A 17,662-nucleotide genomic window follows, 5' to 3' on the forward strand; every position below is an offset into this window, starting at 1 on the left:
TGGGGGAGATTTTCTGTTTCAAAATGGCCTTTCACCTTTCCTGCAATAATAAAGAATTAACCTTTGATCTCCTCCCTCAAGCATCTTTTTTCACTGCCTTAGAGCACATTATAAAAGAGTGAGGAAAATCCTACCTATTCCAAAGTCAGTAGACATGGTCAGCTTTAATCCACATTTAAGTGGCAGCTTTCTATATGCTTTTTTTCTTTTCTCCAGCTTGCCACGTGCAGCTCTGCTCTCCACACAGGTTCACCTGATACAGGTAAATTAGGAATCTTGGAGGCCCACTCAGTGTGCTGACACCCTGTTTTAAGTGATGACACTGCACTAGGGAGGTATTTTGAGCGTTTAATTAAGGAAAGAAAGGCAAAAGTCAGCTTGAATTGAGCAGAGCACTGAAAGGACCATTATGGTCCATGTCAACCTCAACAGGAAGGCAGAACTCCACCAGAAAATATTCCTTGTGTGCTTCCTTTGTGCTTTTAGCAGGCCAGAAGTGAGAAAAGCACCAGGCTCAGACAGACCTTCAGCTCCATATCTGTACTCAAGAAGGAGAAAAGCCCACTGCATCCAAACCTCATACATCAATGCATGATTATATCCCCATTAACTTCATATTCTTCCTCTGGCCAACACACTGTGTTTAATCAGCTCTCAGTTAATGCTTTACAAGCATTTCTAAGCAGCGGAGCATTTAAAACAAACAAATCTTTGCTGGAATCTTTAAATGCCATGTGGCAAAATCAGCTGCAGAGCAGTGTGTAATTGTCTGTAATTGATTATGAAGGGTGTTTTTCCTCCACTGATAATTCATACCATGTCCTGGAGCCTGGATCTGTCAGTGCTGGCACTCATGCTGGGACATTTTAGCAGCCATGCAGTGATTTCCTATAACTGTCAGCCTTTCTGAAGGCTCTGCTGTAGAAGTTAATTTGAAGTCATATGCATATTTGTATATTACAATTAGTAAATAACGCTGTTAGCTGCTGGTAGAAACAGTACATCTGAGTGACCAGATCCAGGAAAATATGAGGTTAAATGCACTACAGAGAACTAAGTAATCCTAATGTTAAGCACTGACATTTAAAACACATGCACCACCCCTCCACGAAAAGCACTCATTTGGAAACACTTACTCACAAAATAATATCCAATGAGTGCTACTAGACAAGACAGTGGTTTCCATATAGAAAAATCCAAGGATAAAGAAAAAATAAAATAAATCCTTAAAGTAAATTCCATTCAACAATATCCTACTGACAGTTGTGTATTAATCTTTGTATTTCATAGTCTATTCCTCTAAAAAAATGATCATTTTACTGCTCCATATTACATGAAATACTACATTAGTTTCCTTTTTCCTGATCACTTTTCTTTTTTTCACGTTCCAGATGCTATTATCATTTTGAATTATTGAACTATCATTTTGAACTAATTTGCTGGGTGAGCTCAAGCCTTGCTTTAAACCAACCAATCCTTGTTCATCACAAATATTATATCTTATGAAGGATTAGACTCCACAACAACAATAGACATAAATTATTGGGAGTGTATTTTAAATACTAAGCATAAAAAAAAATCGTTGCTTCCTGTTTAAGACGCGCATGTTGAGGGGGACCAGATTTGACAGATTGACTGTGACAGCCCTAACAAAAACCTTCAGTGATGACAAACATTTGTACTTGACTTTGAGCAAGTCACAAGAGGAGGGACTGTCTTTTTGTCTGTTTCAATTATAATTTATTTGTTAAAATAAAGGTTCTACAAAATAGATGTACATCCTATTGAAGGCTACTCTTCACCTTTTGGTTCAGTGGCCCTGTCACTTAAAGCCTCTCCTGCAAATCAGCCTGTGAATCCTACAGATTCCTCATCCCCTTGCTCCTCTCAAGCTGGTGCCTCCACACAGGCCATGGATAACACTTGAGCTGCTTTGATGAAAAGAGGAGCTGCCTGCTGGATTTCCCTGGAAAAACCTGAAAACCGAGTACCAGATCCTGGTGAGGCTGAGGATTGCAGGGGATGGGAACTGATAATGTCTGACTTCATCCTGACCCCTCCTATGAATGCAAAAAGAACCACGTTTTGGCAGGAAAAAAATGCCTGCTTGTGGGGAATGATAAAATCCTGTAGTAGCTCAGGCTAAATAGCGCAGGAGAATCCAAACCAAACCATCTGTTACTCAGCAAGACTCTTCTCCTGCTCAGACAAGATGGCATCAGAGTCATGCAAATGTCTCTCTGTGAACCAGGATTATTTTCCAGCCCAGATCCTCAGGGACCCTGAGCCAGCAGCCAAAGAGCTTTGAAAACAGTATCAAGAATTTCCCAATCTATGGCCTCATTTCTCTGGAATTCCATCAAATCCCATCACCCAGCCCTGGATCCCTGCCCCATTCTCACAGCCTACCTGCCATGAGCATCTCCCTTGCTCGCTCTCTCCCATCCTCCCACCTCAACCACTTCATCCCTCCCCCTCACAGCACAAAGGGAGAACCTTCTGCAACCCACAGATACATAAAGGTTTACTGACAAAACCCCACCAAGTTTAAACACAATGCTCTGAAAGACATATAAACTGAAACAAAGTGAGCTTGGTGGCACAATAAAACAGGGTTGAATGATCCAGAAACATACACCCAATAAATAAAACATCTGGATTATTTTTCAATTCTTCACTTGTGACAACAGCCCTGAAATCCAAAACCAGCTTTAAAAGATGCAGAAACTAAAGAGCTGCTGCAACCTCAGCACCAAGGAGATGATCATGAAAAATTAAGGAATATTCAAGAGCAAGTCTTCAGGGACTGCTTGTCTCATCCTGCCTCTGCAAGCTGACCAGTGAAATCATCAGATCAGAAATTCAGATTTCAGGCAATGCTTACAGTAGTTACACTTTCTTCCTTGCAGACACAAAAGCAGAGAGACCTTCAATGAGCAACTGCTGCTAACAAAACAGTACCAGGAACAATTGGGAGTAGTGGGATTTTTGCTTAGGGGTTGAATCAGCGTTTGCACTTTCAAATATAAGTAGTTTTTCAAAAAACTTTATTCCCACTTTTAAAAGCAAAATGCCACTGCAGCTAAAAAAAAGGTAAAAAAACTGAAATTCATAAAGCCCAACGTGACAAACATGTTGTAAGACAGTTTTTTTCTTCTGTGAAAAACAATAGCTTTGGAGAAGGTCCATATTGCATCATTTAATGATAAATAGCTAAACTGAGGGCAGTGGTTGGCACTGCTGTCACATGAAATGAAATAACATTCTTCTCCCTGAGGACCTATTTCCAGCTGACACAACTGAGCTCACACCATACCCTAGGTATTTTTTATGCCATCAACTTATCTCTGAGTCATTAGGCTTTTTATATTCAGGCAGACATCTAATAAATGTCTCCTATCTAAGCAGTTGATATGTATCTCTCTCTCTCTGGCTAAGCATGCAACATCTGAAAAGCCTTCTTTGTCCAGAAATCTCCACAGATTTCTAGCCAGAGAGATGTGTGAATTGAGCTGAGGGCTTCTCATCACTCTTTCTGACACACTCAGAGTGAAAAGTCCCCTCTTTGTCCCAGTGATACTCAAGCAAATGAATAAAATCACAAAATTGCAAAAAAAAACCCCAAAACAAAATGAAGAAAACAACCCAAAGTGGTAAAGAAAGTCAGAAAAAAAAAAGAATTAACATTTTTGCTCATAAGACAAACCAAGTATTTTTCAGATTGAAAAAATTCAGGTCCCCCACCCCAGGATTCTGTAAAATACTGAATTCAGAGGAAGACAGCTAAAGCATTTCCCTGGTATTTTAAACCAAGGAAATTCAGAAACCATGAAACAAGGGTCCAGAAAATAGTAATGCTGTTCAAAATCTCCCACTCTGTGTGCCCATGCATCTCATTTCAAATACTTACCCACACTGAAGAACCATTTTTAAGGTACATGTATTACTCTGACAGTGACAATATTCTGGGCAGGCTGTAAAAACAAATCTGCAGAACTCCTGCACCACTTACTCATGGTGCACATGCACACAAAGTGAACCCTCATATCCCAATTCCCTGGCCAGAGCCTGGATCCAATCCCACCTAGACAGGGTTTTTTTGGCTGCTGAGGTGACCACAGCCTCAGATGCCAATGCCCTCCCATCCTGCAGGGCTGAAACCTGGGGGTGCAGAGGTCTGGCCTCAAGAACTACTGCAAGAAAATCAAAACCTATTAAACTCCAGCTTCTAAAAAACCCCAAATCTTTCAGGAGAGGACAGTATGTGGGAATGGAGGCTGTTTTGGCAAGTGGTGGCCTGTGATAAAGCCAAAGTCCTGTTACTTGTTCAACTGGTTTGTTGCTCACGGCACTGCCCTCTCCAGAACTGCTCACTGCCAGCCACAAACAATTGTAAAATATATTTCATGTGATGCTGTTGTGTGCATTTTAAGTCTGGCACTTGCTTTTGTTCCTTGCTCAAAAGCATCACTATGTTAATCAAGCTGTCCAAGGTCTGATATAGTATCTCCCCTATTTTTACTTTATTACAGTCTTTTTTCTATTTTGGGGTGTTCACTGGGTGCCCAGCTGTGAAACTCCCTCCCCTCGGTCTTCAGAAGTCTTCCTGAAAAATACCTCTCTGCATCTGGTACCTAGTTACCACAATAATAATCACCTTAGAAACATCATACATACACAATTAAATAGGCTTCTCTTCCAAAGCCCATTAAGTCAGCAACATTTTTTCCATTGACTCCAACAAGACGTGGGATCAGGCCCCAAAATGCTTGAAATACATTTTTTTTTCCCCCCATCTACAGCCTGCTAAAGCAGAACATATTTCAGTTTTCACACTTCTCCCCTCCCTAACAGCCCTACGCTGATTTCCTTGAGACACACATCGCTGTGCTAAGATGTTCTCTCTATCCCACCCCTACCGCAATTTGGTATCATTTATTTAATAATTTACTTATTCATTCCCCTCTCCAAAGCTCTCAGCAGAAGCATGTGCTGGCTTAGTAGTTCAGGTAAAAAAGTTCTTTGAAACTCTTTATCTACTTTCTGTTACCTGTCTGCGCAGGGGGATTCGCTTGGTCAGCTTGTGGACAGCGGGCTGGCTGCTGAAATCCGGCTTCTTGGTGGTGTTCTTCATGCGGCACAGGATCACTGTCAGCACCATGCAGACGATCAGGAACACCCCTATGCAGTAAATTGCTATTTCCAGGTAGTCTGGAGAGGCTGGGTATTCCTTTTCTTTCTCAGGAGCTGGATGGGAAGGTTTTAGGAGGGAACAATCATGCCACAGGGTTAACACACAGAACGGGCATGGTTTGGCACAGCACTTGGAACAAGTAATGCTGAAATATAATCAATTCTTGTGTGATATTCACAACACTGAATGTTTAGGCCATCTTGCAATCTAAGAGTAATTCTTTTTTCCAGATTACTGCTTTGACTTCTCAGTTTGCACTGAGTGTGAGCTTGTGCATCTATGTGTACTTACACAAGCACACATGTCTGCCTAGGTAGGTACACACATATACATTGAAATACTGCATGATCAAGGATAATTTTAGGGGGAAGAAAAAACTGTTCAAACTAGGCTCAGGTTCATTTTGTTACTTGAGTCAAACTTTAAAAGCACTGCAATTCTTGTGAACCACACAAAAACACATCTAAAGATAAAACAGTGAATTAGCCAGCCTGAAAGAAAAGTTTCTAAATTTGCAAGTAAGTGTTTGGGCTTGAATCTGCTTGAGACCGCCTGTTTATTCAAAATTTTCAGTAGGATCTCAAAATACAGAGGGAAGGGAGGATGAATCAGTCCCCCATCATTTCTGTAAACTCAGCTTAGGGCTTTCAAAAGGGTTTCAAGGACCTGACTGTCCAGCTGCTTAACCAGCTGTGCTTCATGCTGGGTGCCCAGCTCCCCTGAGGTCCTTTGAGGAGCTCAGTGCTGGATTAAAAAGCATAATTGAAGTGAAAAACTAATTGCTAGCAACACATTAATTAACGAGCCCTCTTCTGTGAGGACTGTGGTCTTTCAAGTAACCTCATCAGTGGTTACTGGTCTATGAGATTAGATTTTGGAGGGAGTGGCTCTACAGAGCTGTTACCCTGATTGAAACCATTTTGAGGCTATCTTCAAGACAGTTACACGTGCAAACAGTGTCCCTAATCCCTTATCTGGGATTCAACCCCCAGATAAACAGCATTCCACAGCCATCAGCGGTCACTCTGCAAGCAATGCACGTTTCAAGCTGAAATTTTCTGGTGCCTTTCCAGGCTTATAAAAATACTTTGTTTGAAAAAATTGGTTAAAAAAAAAAAAATGCTGTTCAAGCACTTGCAAAATGCAAACACTGCCAGCAGAAGCAAGCTCTACACAAGCACTGCTCTGCCTGCTTGGTGACACCTTGCAGGCTCAGGGTTCAATTCAGAGTGAGATGGAATAAAGCTGCCTTGTTCACTGTATTTTAATAAAAGGTAAGAAATTATCTGCAGACAGTGGGAACGTTTAACTCCCACCCTGTGAACCTCAGCAATATGCACATGCAGGTTTTGTACCTCTTACTTAGGATTAACAATTAATAAATGTTAAGCACAAGATGACCCAGCAAACCTCAGGTGGTTCATGCTTTTTTTCCAAAGGAACTCCTGAGGCAGCTGCCAACACTTATAAATGAGAAAATTTGACTAATGTCAAAACCAACTATGGTTACGTCTTCTAACAGCTGATAACAATTTTCAGGCAATAAAGAACATTGATGTTTGTTTCTTTTAAGGACAGAAACATCATCAACCCCAGAACAGCAAGACATGCTTTGCAGTAAAAGCAAATGACTACTTGTTTCCTTAGAGCATGCAATGTTTAAAGATGCACGGAGCCGATTCCCAAGATATGGAAGGCACTGCTTCTGTACATGATCCTCTGGCATCGAAATTGGAATTTCCATGAGAGATTTGCATGATAGGTAAAAATGAATTGAAGTACACTGAATAGCTCAGGTATTTTAATGAGCCAGTACATAATCGTGGCCAAATTAGCTCCAAACTTCGTAACGAGCTGGATTTCATCCTCTTGAAAAAGTTTACAAAGATTTACGGGCTGGTTTTCAGTTGTCTCACTGAAGTGCTAAGGAAACGCAGCTCCTTAGCATTTCTGACAATGTAAAAATATTTCAGTTAAGTTCAATAGCCACACACTCCCCTCCCTTTTGTTCTTGTTGTTGTTAGCTTTTCGGAGTTGCAAACAGATGACAGAACAACTCACTGGCTTGAGACAACTGCTTTTAAAAAACCCAAATCGTTGTAAAAGTCCTTTTTTTGAGACAGAAGCTGTGCTAATTCTGCAGCAATCAACAAGGGGGGGGCGGGGAAAGAGGAAAAACCACAGAAAGAGAGCAGTGTATACCTGGCAGAACTGTCAACCATGCAGTGTGAAAGGATATCCCAATAGAATTACCCGCCAAGCATGTATACTCCCCAGCATCCTCAAAAGTTACATTCCGTATATAGAGAACCTCAATTTCTTTGTCCGTGGTGTTAACACCGGCAGCCTAAAAAAAAACAAGAGGGAAGCAAGAGAAAAAGCTAGACACTGAGAGAATTTTTGTGGATAGGGAGATGGAGCCACGGGGCTTTGCACTTGGTAAAGGCAGAGGTGGAGAGATGCAAAGCTCCTTCCCCATCCACAATCCCTCGTCCAAAAGGCGTTTACCAACAGGTCCCAGCTCACCTCAGAAAGTAATCAACACCCTTCACCAGACCTAAACTCACCACCTAAACATGCATGCAACCAAAAGACATGGAAAAATTCACCCACAAAGCTTTTTTTTTTTTTCCTTCTTCTTTTTTAACAAGAGAAAGTTGAAAGAAAAACAAAGAGAAAATGAAGTAGGACAGAACGTGGGATCCTTCATGTGTAGATACCTGTTTGAGAGGAAAGAATTTACCATAAAAGCACACTCTAAAATGATCAAAAAAAAGATGTGAATTCTGCTCCAAAAGACAACTCAGTAGCTGTCTTAGGCTGTGTATGATCCTTGCATCACCCACTGCACTACACATTTGTGTAGTAACTACCACTGTATGTTGTGCAGATTTGCCAAATCTTGTTTTCCTCTCAAGTCTGGAAATATTTGGTGGTTTGCTTAGAAGCAAGTATCTCAAGTGGAAAGTATCTCAACTCTTGTGCAAAAATCAGAGTTCCTGTTCAGTTGTGGCTCTCACGGGTGGGAGCAAAAAGACTCCAAATGTTTGAGAACCAGGAGATGGAAATAAAACATAATTTTCTACATCTTAATGACTGGGGGGAAAAAATCTGCAAGTTTCGGGGTTTTTTTCTGGTCATCTTCCAGACTTGCTGTCATGACATTGTGCACCTAACTAAGTATAAGTGATTATCCAAACTCATACAAATGCAGCAAATCTTAGGCCTGGAACTTCCCAGCTGTCCCAAGATGGGCATATCAGGGCATCAGCATCAAGGTCTCAGTGATGGAGGTTTAGAGAAATTAATGTTTGCTGCTTTTGATCTCTCTTCCATTCAAAAATGATACTTTGAAATACACGATGAGGGAATAAATACCTTTTTATTGGACCATTTTGAGGTAAATTTAGTTGTGGGCAGGAGACACAGGGTTGCCAGTCTTTATTGTTACCGCTGAGTAAAAACCAGTTAGTAAGGGGTGAGTAACACCTGGAAAAACCCTCCCACCTGCACAGTCACAGGTGAGGTGGGAAGTTAGAAGTGACTAAACTGACCTGACTTATGCCTCAGTGGGTACTTATGTGAACAGTTCATATATATACACACCTATGTATATATATAAATACACCCTACGAGGCTGTAATTACATTATTCAGTGAGTACCCTCTGTGTGAACTGCAGAGTATGCAGAATTAACAGCAAAACTGGACACACACACACACGTATGCAGACACAAAGACACCAAAGAGAGAATAAAGATCAGCATCAGAAACCAAAGCAGTGCTTCTGGTGCACAGAGAATATTGTGGGAATTTTTCCATGGCTGCTGGTGTAACACCAGCTGCATCACCGAAGGAGGATTACACATATACCACCAAGGCCAGAGAGTATCCTACAAGCTGCCTGCAGTCTCCCAAAGCACCATTTTTTCCAGCTTGCTTTAAAAAACATTGTTACCTTGTACGCTTGGCAGGACAGAGAGCCAGGCAGACTGGTTGGCCTCCCCTATATAATTGGAGACCTTACAAATATATTCTCCAGCGTCCGCCTCTGTCACATTGTACAGTGTCAGCACTTCAGCATTGGAACTATTTATCCCCGAGTGCTAGAACAGACCAATAACACAGGAGAACAATGTCACTGCTGCCCAGAACGGACACCAATCTGTCTATGGTCCCACCACCAACATGTCACCAGAACATTCCACATCAGCCTCTAAACATTGAAGGGTTTGGGGTGGATTTTTTTTTGTTTTCCTTTTGGTTGTCGTTGTTTGGTTTTCTTACATCCGAAGCATCACAGGAGGAGTTAGAAAAGAGCAGCGTGGGGGGAGGAAAAAAAACCACCTAGGCAGGTACTGCATGGGACAAGCAGGGACAGCGCTGGCTGTCCTGACTGCCAGCACACTGAGTTCTGGCAATGCCACCCAGCTTGGAAAACTTCAGTTTCCCTGGTCAGGCTGGCTCCAAATGCCTGCTGGCAGGAATGACACTACCAATACACTGCTCAAAACCAGACACCTCTGCAGGCTCAGCATCCAGACAATACAGTCCTCCAGCAAGCTTTTGGCAGCGGATGACGTGTTACTTTGGAATCAAGAGGCTGAAGAAAAATGAAAGAAATGGAGTAGAGATTGTCCCAGGTATGTTTTGGATGCTTTCTACCCATACAAAAATGTCAATGGTGTTCTTTAGAAGGATTTTCAACTCTTTTCTGAATAAGTCATGCCTGAAGCATTTGGAAATAAAGGACTTTTTATGGAAGGAAAAAGGAGCAAAACAATATCTATAAGCTGCATAATTAGCATTTAGACAAGCAAATGTTTACCTAACTCATCATTCCATTTGTAGCATATAAACAAAGAAGTTCAGAACTCAAAATCCTTGGATTTACACCAAATAAACGCCACGCTCTAAAGAAGGCATCACCACTGCTGGCATCTGTGAAGCCTCACCTTTAAAACCTGGAGATAAGGCAGCCCATCTGGCCCGTATTTACTGCCATTCTTCTCCACGTGCTTTATCCACTGGATGTGAGGCTGGGCATCGCTGTAGACTTTGCAGACAAACTCGACGTCCCCTCCGACCACGGCAGAGGCGTTTGCAGGGAGCCCGGCCTGGAGGATGGGCCGGTGCGGGGAGCGCTCTGCTCCAGCAGGGAATGGGAGAGAAGGAGCAAGAGAGAGAGAGAGAGAGAGAGAGAGAAATAAAGATGCATAAATAAGCAGGGCTGCCAAGAAAACTGTAAGTGAACCCCAGCCAAAAAGCCCTGTAAGCCTGTTGGCTGACTCCTCCGAAATAACACTGCAGCCAAAACGTGTAACAAAACCTGCAGTTCAAAGGAGATGGCTTGAGCACTACACTTGTAATTTAAAGAATAGACATTTCAGGGGAGGGCAGGAACCCTGCTTAAACACTTTACTCATTTTCCATAGTTTAACTCAGCCCTAATTAGGTAAAATATCTCCTTTTGGGTTTTTTTAAGCTACCATAATAAAGTTACCTCTGAGTTCTAAAATATCTCGATTCAACTAAACCTCCACATTAAGAAGAAATAATTGATTAATTAACGAAGAAATCATTAATCATTGATTAATTTTAAAAACATGTTACAATAAAGCAAAGGGAATTTCTCCAAAGTAGCAGCAGAAGCCTCAGCACTGAAACTCCATGTGCACAAACCAGGCAGCTCAACTTCCTAAAATGCCTTAATCAGTGCCACCATCCACCATTGCTCCCTGCTTCACCCAGACACAGCAGCAGAAACACAAATCATTTTTTCTCTCACCAAGACACAGGGAAATACACAGTTCTCTGGAAAACTGAAGTGTATTTAATGTGAGCCAATTCAGCTTCTAATCTCTGCCCTTGCATAAGCATTTATCACACACTTTCAGTCAACCTCTCATGGGGAGCAGCTGAGGGAATTGGGGTTGTTTAGCCTGGAGAAAAAGAGGTTCAGGAGGGACTTTCTCGCTCTCTACAGCTCCCTGACAGGAGGTTTTAGCCTGGTGGGAGCCAGGCTCTTCTCACAGGTGACAAGTGACACAGCGATAGGAAATGGCCTCAGGTTGTGCCAAGGGAGGTTTAGATATTGGGGCAAATTCCTTCAGCAAAAGGGGTGTCGAGCTTTGGAACAGGCTGCCCAGGAAGGGCATCTAAAAGTCGTGTGGGTAGATGTGACACTTGGGGACATGGTTTAGTGGTGGCCTTGGCAGTGCTGGGGGAATGGCTGGACTCAAGGATTTTAGGGGGGCTTTCCCAACCTAAACAATTCTTTGAATCAGAAGCTCACTGCCCATCCCCAGCCTCAGCTCCCCATTCTCCCCTGCTCCAGAAATTCTTTCAAAGATAAGTAAAAAATAGCAGACCTAAATATTTATTTTTAGAGGCTATATACTGTAAAAGCTCTGACATTACGAGCCAAATCAGCTGAATTTCAAACCAAGCGTTCCTTCTTAAACATACTGGTCTCCAATAAATTGTTTCACAAGCAAACATTGGGAGTATAATAGCAAATAATGATGCCATTGAACAATGGGATCTTTTATACAGTCCAATATATTTGGCATGCAGCAAACATCTACTGGGAATTTATTCACTGAGGCTATGCTGGCAGCATACTACAAAGCAGCAGTCTTATTTTACTTGTGGCAAAAGTGCATTTGCATTGCAGTTACTAAATTATTCCATGGCTATGTGTGTCATTTTCGAAGATCTAGGAACAGTTTCATATTTTTTAATTTGTAAATTGCAGTAGAACATATAAATTACTATTTTACAGTTCTGGAGAGAACTTTTAGTTTCTCACCTTATACTAAATAAGCTCTAATTCCATCTCCCTCATTCCTTCATTTGGGTACAAAAACAGCAAGCAAAAATCTCTCTTTAATAGAAACCTTACACCATCTTCCAAAACTTATTACAGCTGCCTTCGGTATAAAATGAAACCTTAGAGAATGTTATTTAAAATGTTTTTTAGAAGTCAGTAGGCCTCATGTTTCATTTCTCCACATCAGGGTTTGATTTCCTTTGTGACCTTATTCTCTGCCCTTTAACAAACCAGAGAATGAGGCCTGAAACATCTTGGAAAAGTTCCTACTATGCCAGCATCCACACACGAAATGTGTTTAGTTTATCCCGATAGCCATCAATGATTTAATCATTTATTGATGACTGTCAAGCATTTCCTCTACTAAAAAAGGGGAGGCAAAGCAAAGGAGTAAAAGGAGAATTCTCACACTCTTGGTCCCCAAATTCATTTGAAAAAAAAATTAAATGTGTGCATATGGATGGGTATATATGCACAGACATTTGTGAAAGTTCTTCTCTAGAGGCAAATGTGTTAAAAATAAACTTTGGTTGCCCTCCCTCACATGGATTAGTGTTCACCAACTCCTCCACTTCAGCAGAGGGGAGTATTCCTGTGCCCACACAGGCACACAGCACAGGAGAACAAAACCATCACCATGCAAATCCAGCAGGGCTTCATGGCAAACCTGGGGTCCAAAGACCACACAAAATACACCCAGGACTGGGGAAAATAACTACAAAGAAACTTCCACTAATTACCAATGACCAAGTTTAATTTTGTACAGCATCTTTTCTTGGAAATACTCATTTCAGGACGTTATCCAAAAACATCCTGAAGTTATCCTACTTCTCTGCAAACCCACACACATTTAAGGACTCTGTTAAGCACAGGTACTGTCAAAGTCATATTCATAAATCTCACATCACTATTCAGCATTTAAAATACAAGCTGTACATTTGTAAGCAGATATCATCACTCAAACAACTAGCTGCACTAATATTAGATGGAAACAGCGTGCTCCTTTTTACTGAACACCAGAAAAGGAGTCAAAGTTGCCTTTAAAAAAATCTTAAAGGCTGGTGAAAGTGATTTTATCATTACCTAATAATTATAATCAGGATCATCACTAAAATACAGTGACCATATACATCTCTAGTTATTTAACTCAAACAATATTTTCATACAAAACAAGCTGGCAACAAATCTCATAGCTCTGTAGCCTGATTTCACTATTCCTCTTGTTCATTAATATTGAAGAATCACCTTGAGAAAGAAATCTTTGCTTCCTGAACACTGGAATTTCAGTGTTACAATCGCACTGCTGACACAATTTGTTATAAAATCAAGTCAAAAACATATGCTATAATACAGAAAATCACCCCCAACATGCTTCATGCCAGATCCCACTGTAAGAGACAGACACCAGCTTGCAGTTTAGATACCAAAACTAACATCCTCCCCATTTGAGGAATTAATTATCTACAAAAATGATTGCTCACATGAGGAATATCATATTCAAGGCCACAAGCACCTAAATTTTACACCACCATAAAAGTGCCCAGGGCTGGAGCACTTCTGGTCACTTATCTGTAGACAAACAGACTCGTTATCTGAGGGGATGACTGACAAAGAGACCTTGCCCAAAAGGCTTAGAAGAAACTGTCCTTCAGCCTGTTAATGTTAAAACTTCAGAATACCTCCCTCCAAAAGATAAAACTACAAAGAACCCAGGAAGGCTGGAAAATTCCAAATTCCAAAAAAACCTGGCACAATGGAAGGAGCTGCCCAGGAAGTTCCAAGCACTGCAGGACACCTAGAGATGGCGGGAGCCTGTCCTGCCACTGGAAATGACTACTGCAGCCTACACACTTCACAGGGAATCCTGAGAATTGGCTCTTTAAGGAATCTAAGCCCCTGAACAGAGGATTCTTACAAAAGGGCCTCATGTCTTCCCCATCCTTGGATTTATTTCCAGGTTTTTTTTGCTGGCCAGGAGAAATGAGAGAGGAGAGAAAGAAAAAAGTGATGCAGCCGCTCCAGGTGAAGATGCTGGGGTGTAGAGGTGGGTGGTAAGGGCCAAACCCCAACCTTCATGGCCAAGGGAGACCAGAAGACACAACCCCATCACTGCAGCCCCCGAGCAGGATGGAACAGCCGCTGGAAGGGAGGCTGCTCGCCAAGCACGCCGGCAGAGGGAAGATGGAGGGCAGGAATTGCTGCTGTCAGAGGCCAGGAGAGAGGCCCTGTGGCTGAGAGAGTGGCACTGCTGCCACCAGAGAGCGTTGGCAGGGAGAGCAGACAATAACCCCGGAAGGGGGGAGCTCCAGGACCCTGGCCAGGCCAAGTCTCCTTAGCAACCTGGCTGTGCCAGGGGCTGAGAAGAGCTCTGTGAATTGTCTCTCCAAGCCTCCTTGTCACCCTAGCACAGACAGTTCAGGACCTTTCACGGGAGCTAAAAGCCAGAACCAAAGCCCATTGAAGTCAGGGGGAAAACTCACATGGAATTCAATGGGCTTTGCATAAGGCATCCGATTCATTGAAAAAAAAGAAAATGAAAACTACTCTTATTTTCTCCTTTTGAATGTGCTTGTTTCCTCTCCTTGCAAATGTGTGATTCAAGTGTGGGCTAGAAAAATAAAAGCTTAATAGCAAATGCAAGACCAAGCATGAGTTCTGGGGACAACAGAGAGAACCTCAATTAAGAGGGGAAGAGAGGGAGAAAAAAATTACCTAATTCTTTCCCATAATTTTTAACTGGACACATTTATCAGAGCCTATAACAGCAGTTTTGAAGTGTTACTGCCTTCTAAGAACTCATCTTGACGGCTGCCACTGAGAAGCTGCAGAGGGATCCCTCAAATGATGCCTCTGAGAACCAAGTCTGGATCGATAGCCCCTAGTACAAGTTCTGTGTATTCAGTCATCACTGAATGAGAAATGAAGCTGTCACTGTATTGACTGGAAACACAGACCTGCCATACTCTCTTCTTCCCTTGTCCTGCTCAGCACAGCACCCTCAGCTCTAGTTGCTTATTTTGCCTGACTCCAAGCTTGAGAAATATTCAGCAGCAGCCTGGACGCTGTTTGGAGGAAACACTATCCGCTCCCAACCACCTTCCTTCAGATCCTGCAACATCTGTTGCTTTGGAAGATGCTAATTATGCTGTAAATTATGGTTCTCAAAAGCATCCTACAGCATTTTAGGCCAGACTGTAATCACAGCCTCTTGCATTACCTTTGGCTTCACATTGTAAACTTGCAAGATTGACTTGCAAGCCTTAAAAAAATTAACCACAGCCTCTTTATCACAGTCTTGGACTGAAGCATTCCTCCCCTGTGTTTCACCTTCACCCATGAGCAGCACTTTCCCACCATTTCCACTGAGCAATCTACCTGACCCAGGAGATCTCAGAAGGCTGCGGGGCTCTGGGAGCAGCACTGCTGTTGGAGGAGCATGCGTCTCTCCCCATCACAAGAGATCCCACATACAATAATTGCAAACCAGTTTATAAGCACTCAGAGGCTGGATTAATTATTGCTCTCCGAATTAGAGAGCCTTTCTGAGGCTAGTTCCAGGAACAACTCCAGCATGAGGAATTGCAACTCCGGTTGCTCTAAAAATCCAGCATTACCCAAGTTCATACAAAGGACCCCACTTGCAGCTACACTTGCACTCCACACCCCTACGTGGAGTGGCGTAGGAGGGGTCCAACCAAACAGATGTCAGTCCCCACAGGAATTTCCTCCTTCAAGGTAGCTCTCTACCCATGGGCCAAGCCCAACCTTTGCTTCCTCTACCCAGCACAAAGCCATTGCTTAGGGGAACCTGTGCTCTCTGAAATCCTGGAAGCAGAGCACTCCACTGCTTGCTCCATGGCATGGAGGAGGAAGGTTGAGTGCTAGCTGCTCTTCAGAAGGTCAGAAAGAACCAAGCAGGTGTAGGCAGAACACCTCTGCTAATTAATGTCATGTGCCAGACGTCCGTGAGCCAGGAGCTGAGCAGCCTCCAGCAGCTGCATGTCAGTTTGGGTTTCTCTCTGCACAAGGTGAAACTCTGCGTGTTGTTTATGGCCAATTCAGAAGTGCTGCTGAACTGTCATGTTCTATTTCAATAGACACACATACAAACCCCTCCAAAGCATCGCTTCCTGGGGAATTTATACACGCCAAGGTAGAGCCCACAACAAGTTAGGGACGATGTTCTCTTCCTAACTGCAAAACCACAAGATGCTTTAAGGCTGGAAGGATTAACATCACTGTCATAAAACAGTAAGAGATAAACACCATCCCTGGCAAGAGCACTTGACAAAGAACAGAAGCCTGTCAGGCAGACTTGCAGAATAGCTTACGAATCAGCCCAGCATTACCAGTACTGTTGACACCAAACCTTACAAATTTTGGCATCTTTTAATCAGTAGGCATTAGCCAACCAATGTTCATGCTACTCCATGTTCCAGTACAGCAGGAACCTCCACGTACAGCATTTCCTACTGGCCCAGCACTACCTGAAGAAGTCATTTTGGTGGCCAAGAGCTCCAAAGGGCATTGCTGCAGCTGGAGCTCCAGTGAACCTGCCACAGGGACCCGGGGCCAACCTCCATCACCACTTTCTAAGCTCCCTTTGTCCTTTAATTTAGAAGCCTTTTATACAAGCTTGAGGTACTTCTTGCTGCTGCTGTGTCTGTCACTTCACCATTGCCAACAACTGGGCCCCACCACCCAGCTCTGCTCTGGTTTGTGGGCAGTACCAGCAGTCAGCACCAAGTGAGACAGCAGGGAACCAGACTCCACATATCCCTGCTGTCACTGAATACTTTCGCAAGAAATTAAACATTTGAACACCATTAAAGAATTTTAATCCCAAAGATTAAACTTTAGTCACATATATCAAAAGCAGACCCATTTGCTATACATCGGAAAGCCTCAACCACCCCATCCAACCTCCTTGTGACACTCAAGCCCTCCTGCTCAGCAAGGCCAGCCAAGGAAAAGGCAGTGCCTTTTTAAAATCTTTACAGAAGTTAAGCAGGTGTATTCAAACTCTTTGTCCTTGGCTTCACCACCTTCATCTCTAATTTTAAGTAATGGCACTGTTTCCCAAGCAGGCAAAGCTCCCACTGACGTTATCCCATCTGTCTCCTTGGATAGCTCTACAGCAGAGCTTTAGCTTGCTGTCCCATCTGCATTTTAGCTAAAAATCCATCTTTGCACACCTGTACAGCAGAAGTGCACCTGCACACCTCTTCCTCACACAGGGAAAAGATAGCAAGCAAGACTGACCTATTTGGCTTGATACAAAGCCCACTGATATCAGTGAAAACAATAACCCCCCCCCACAAAAAAAAAAAAAAAATCAGAATCTGAACTAGTTAAAAGCCATCCTTTCAAATCATACATATATCTGAGGGTTAAAAGGAACAGGAACATCCAGCAAGCCTGGGGCTAAGGCAGGAAACATGAATGCTCTTGTTTTAAAACATGAAATTATCAACAGGGTTTTAAGACCAGTTTGTGCTTAAGAGCAAAGCCCTATTGTCAGGCTGACAGCGTGGGTTTCATCAGCCCCAAGGAGCAGAAAAAGTCATAGCAGCAAGAGCTGTACAACACTAATCTTGGAGCTCCCTTGCAGTATCCCTCATACAGTGCATGCATAAG

At 42.7% G+C, this 17,662-nt stretch overlaps 1 protein-coding gene across 1 annotated transcript in view; it reads right to left on the minus strand.

Moving 5' to 3' along the window:
- FGFR2 (fibroblast growth factor receptor 2) overlaps window positions 1-17,662 on the minus strand; it is a gene marked incomplete at its 3' end in the record, with an annotated part of 73,801 nt that overhangs the window by 17,939 nt on the left and 38,200 nt on the right. Inside the window, exons 6-8 of the mRNA XM_082286593.1 lie at window positions 10,149-10,339; window positions 7,397-7,541; window positions 5,051-5,247 (exon numbers count right to left, since the gene is read on the minus strand). Of these exons, the coding sequence (XP_082142719.1) occupies window positions 5,051-5,247; window positions 7,397-7,541; window positions 10,149-10,339 (533 nt within the window). The remainder of the gene's footprint in view (window positions 1-5,050; window positions 5,248-7,396; window positions 7,542-10,148; window positions 10,340-17,662) is intronic.

The sequence above is a fragment of the Coloeus monedula genome (genome assembly GCF_965178545.1).
Source record: "Coloeus monedula genome assembly, chromosome: 8".
Lineage (NCBI taxonomy): Eukaryota > Metazoa > Chordata > Aves > Passeriformes > Corvidae > Coloeus > Coloeus monedula.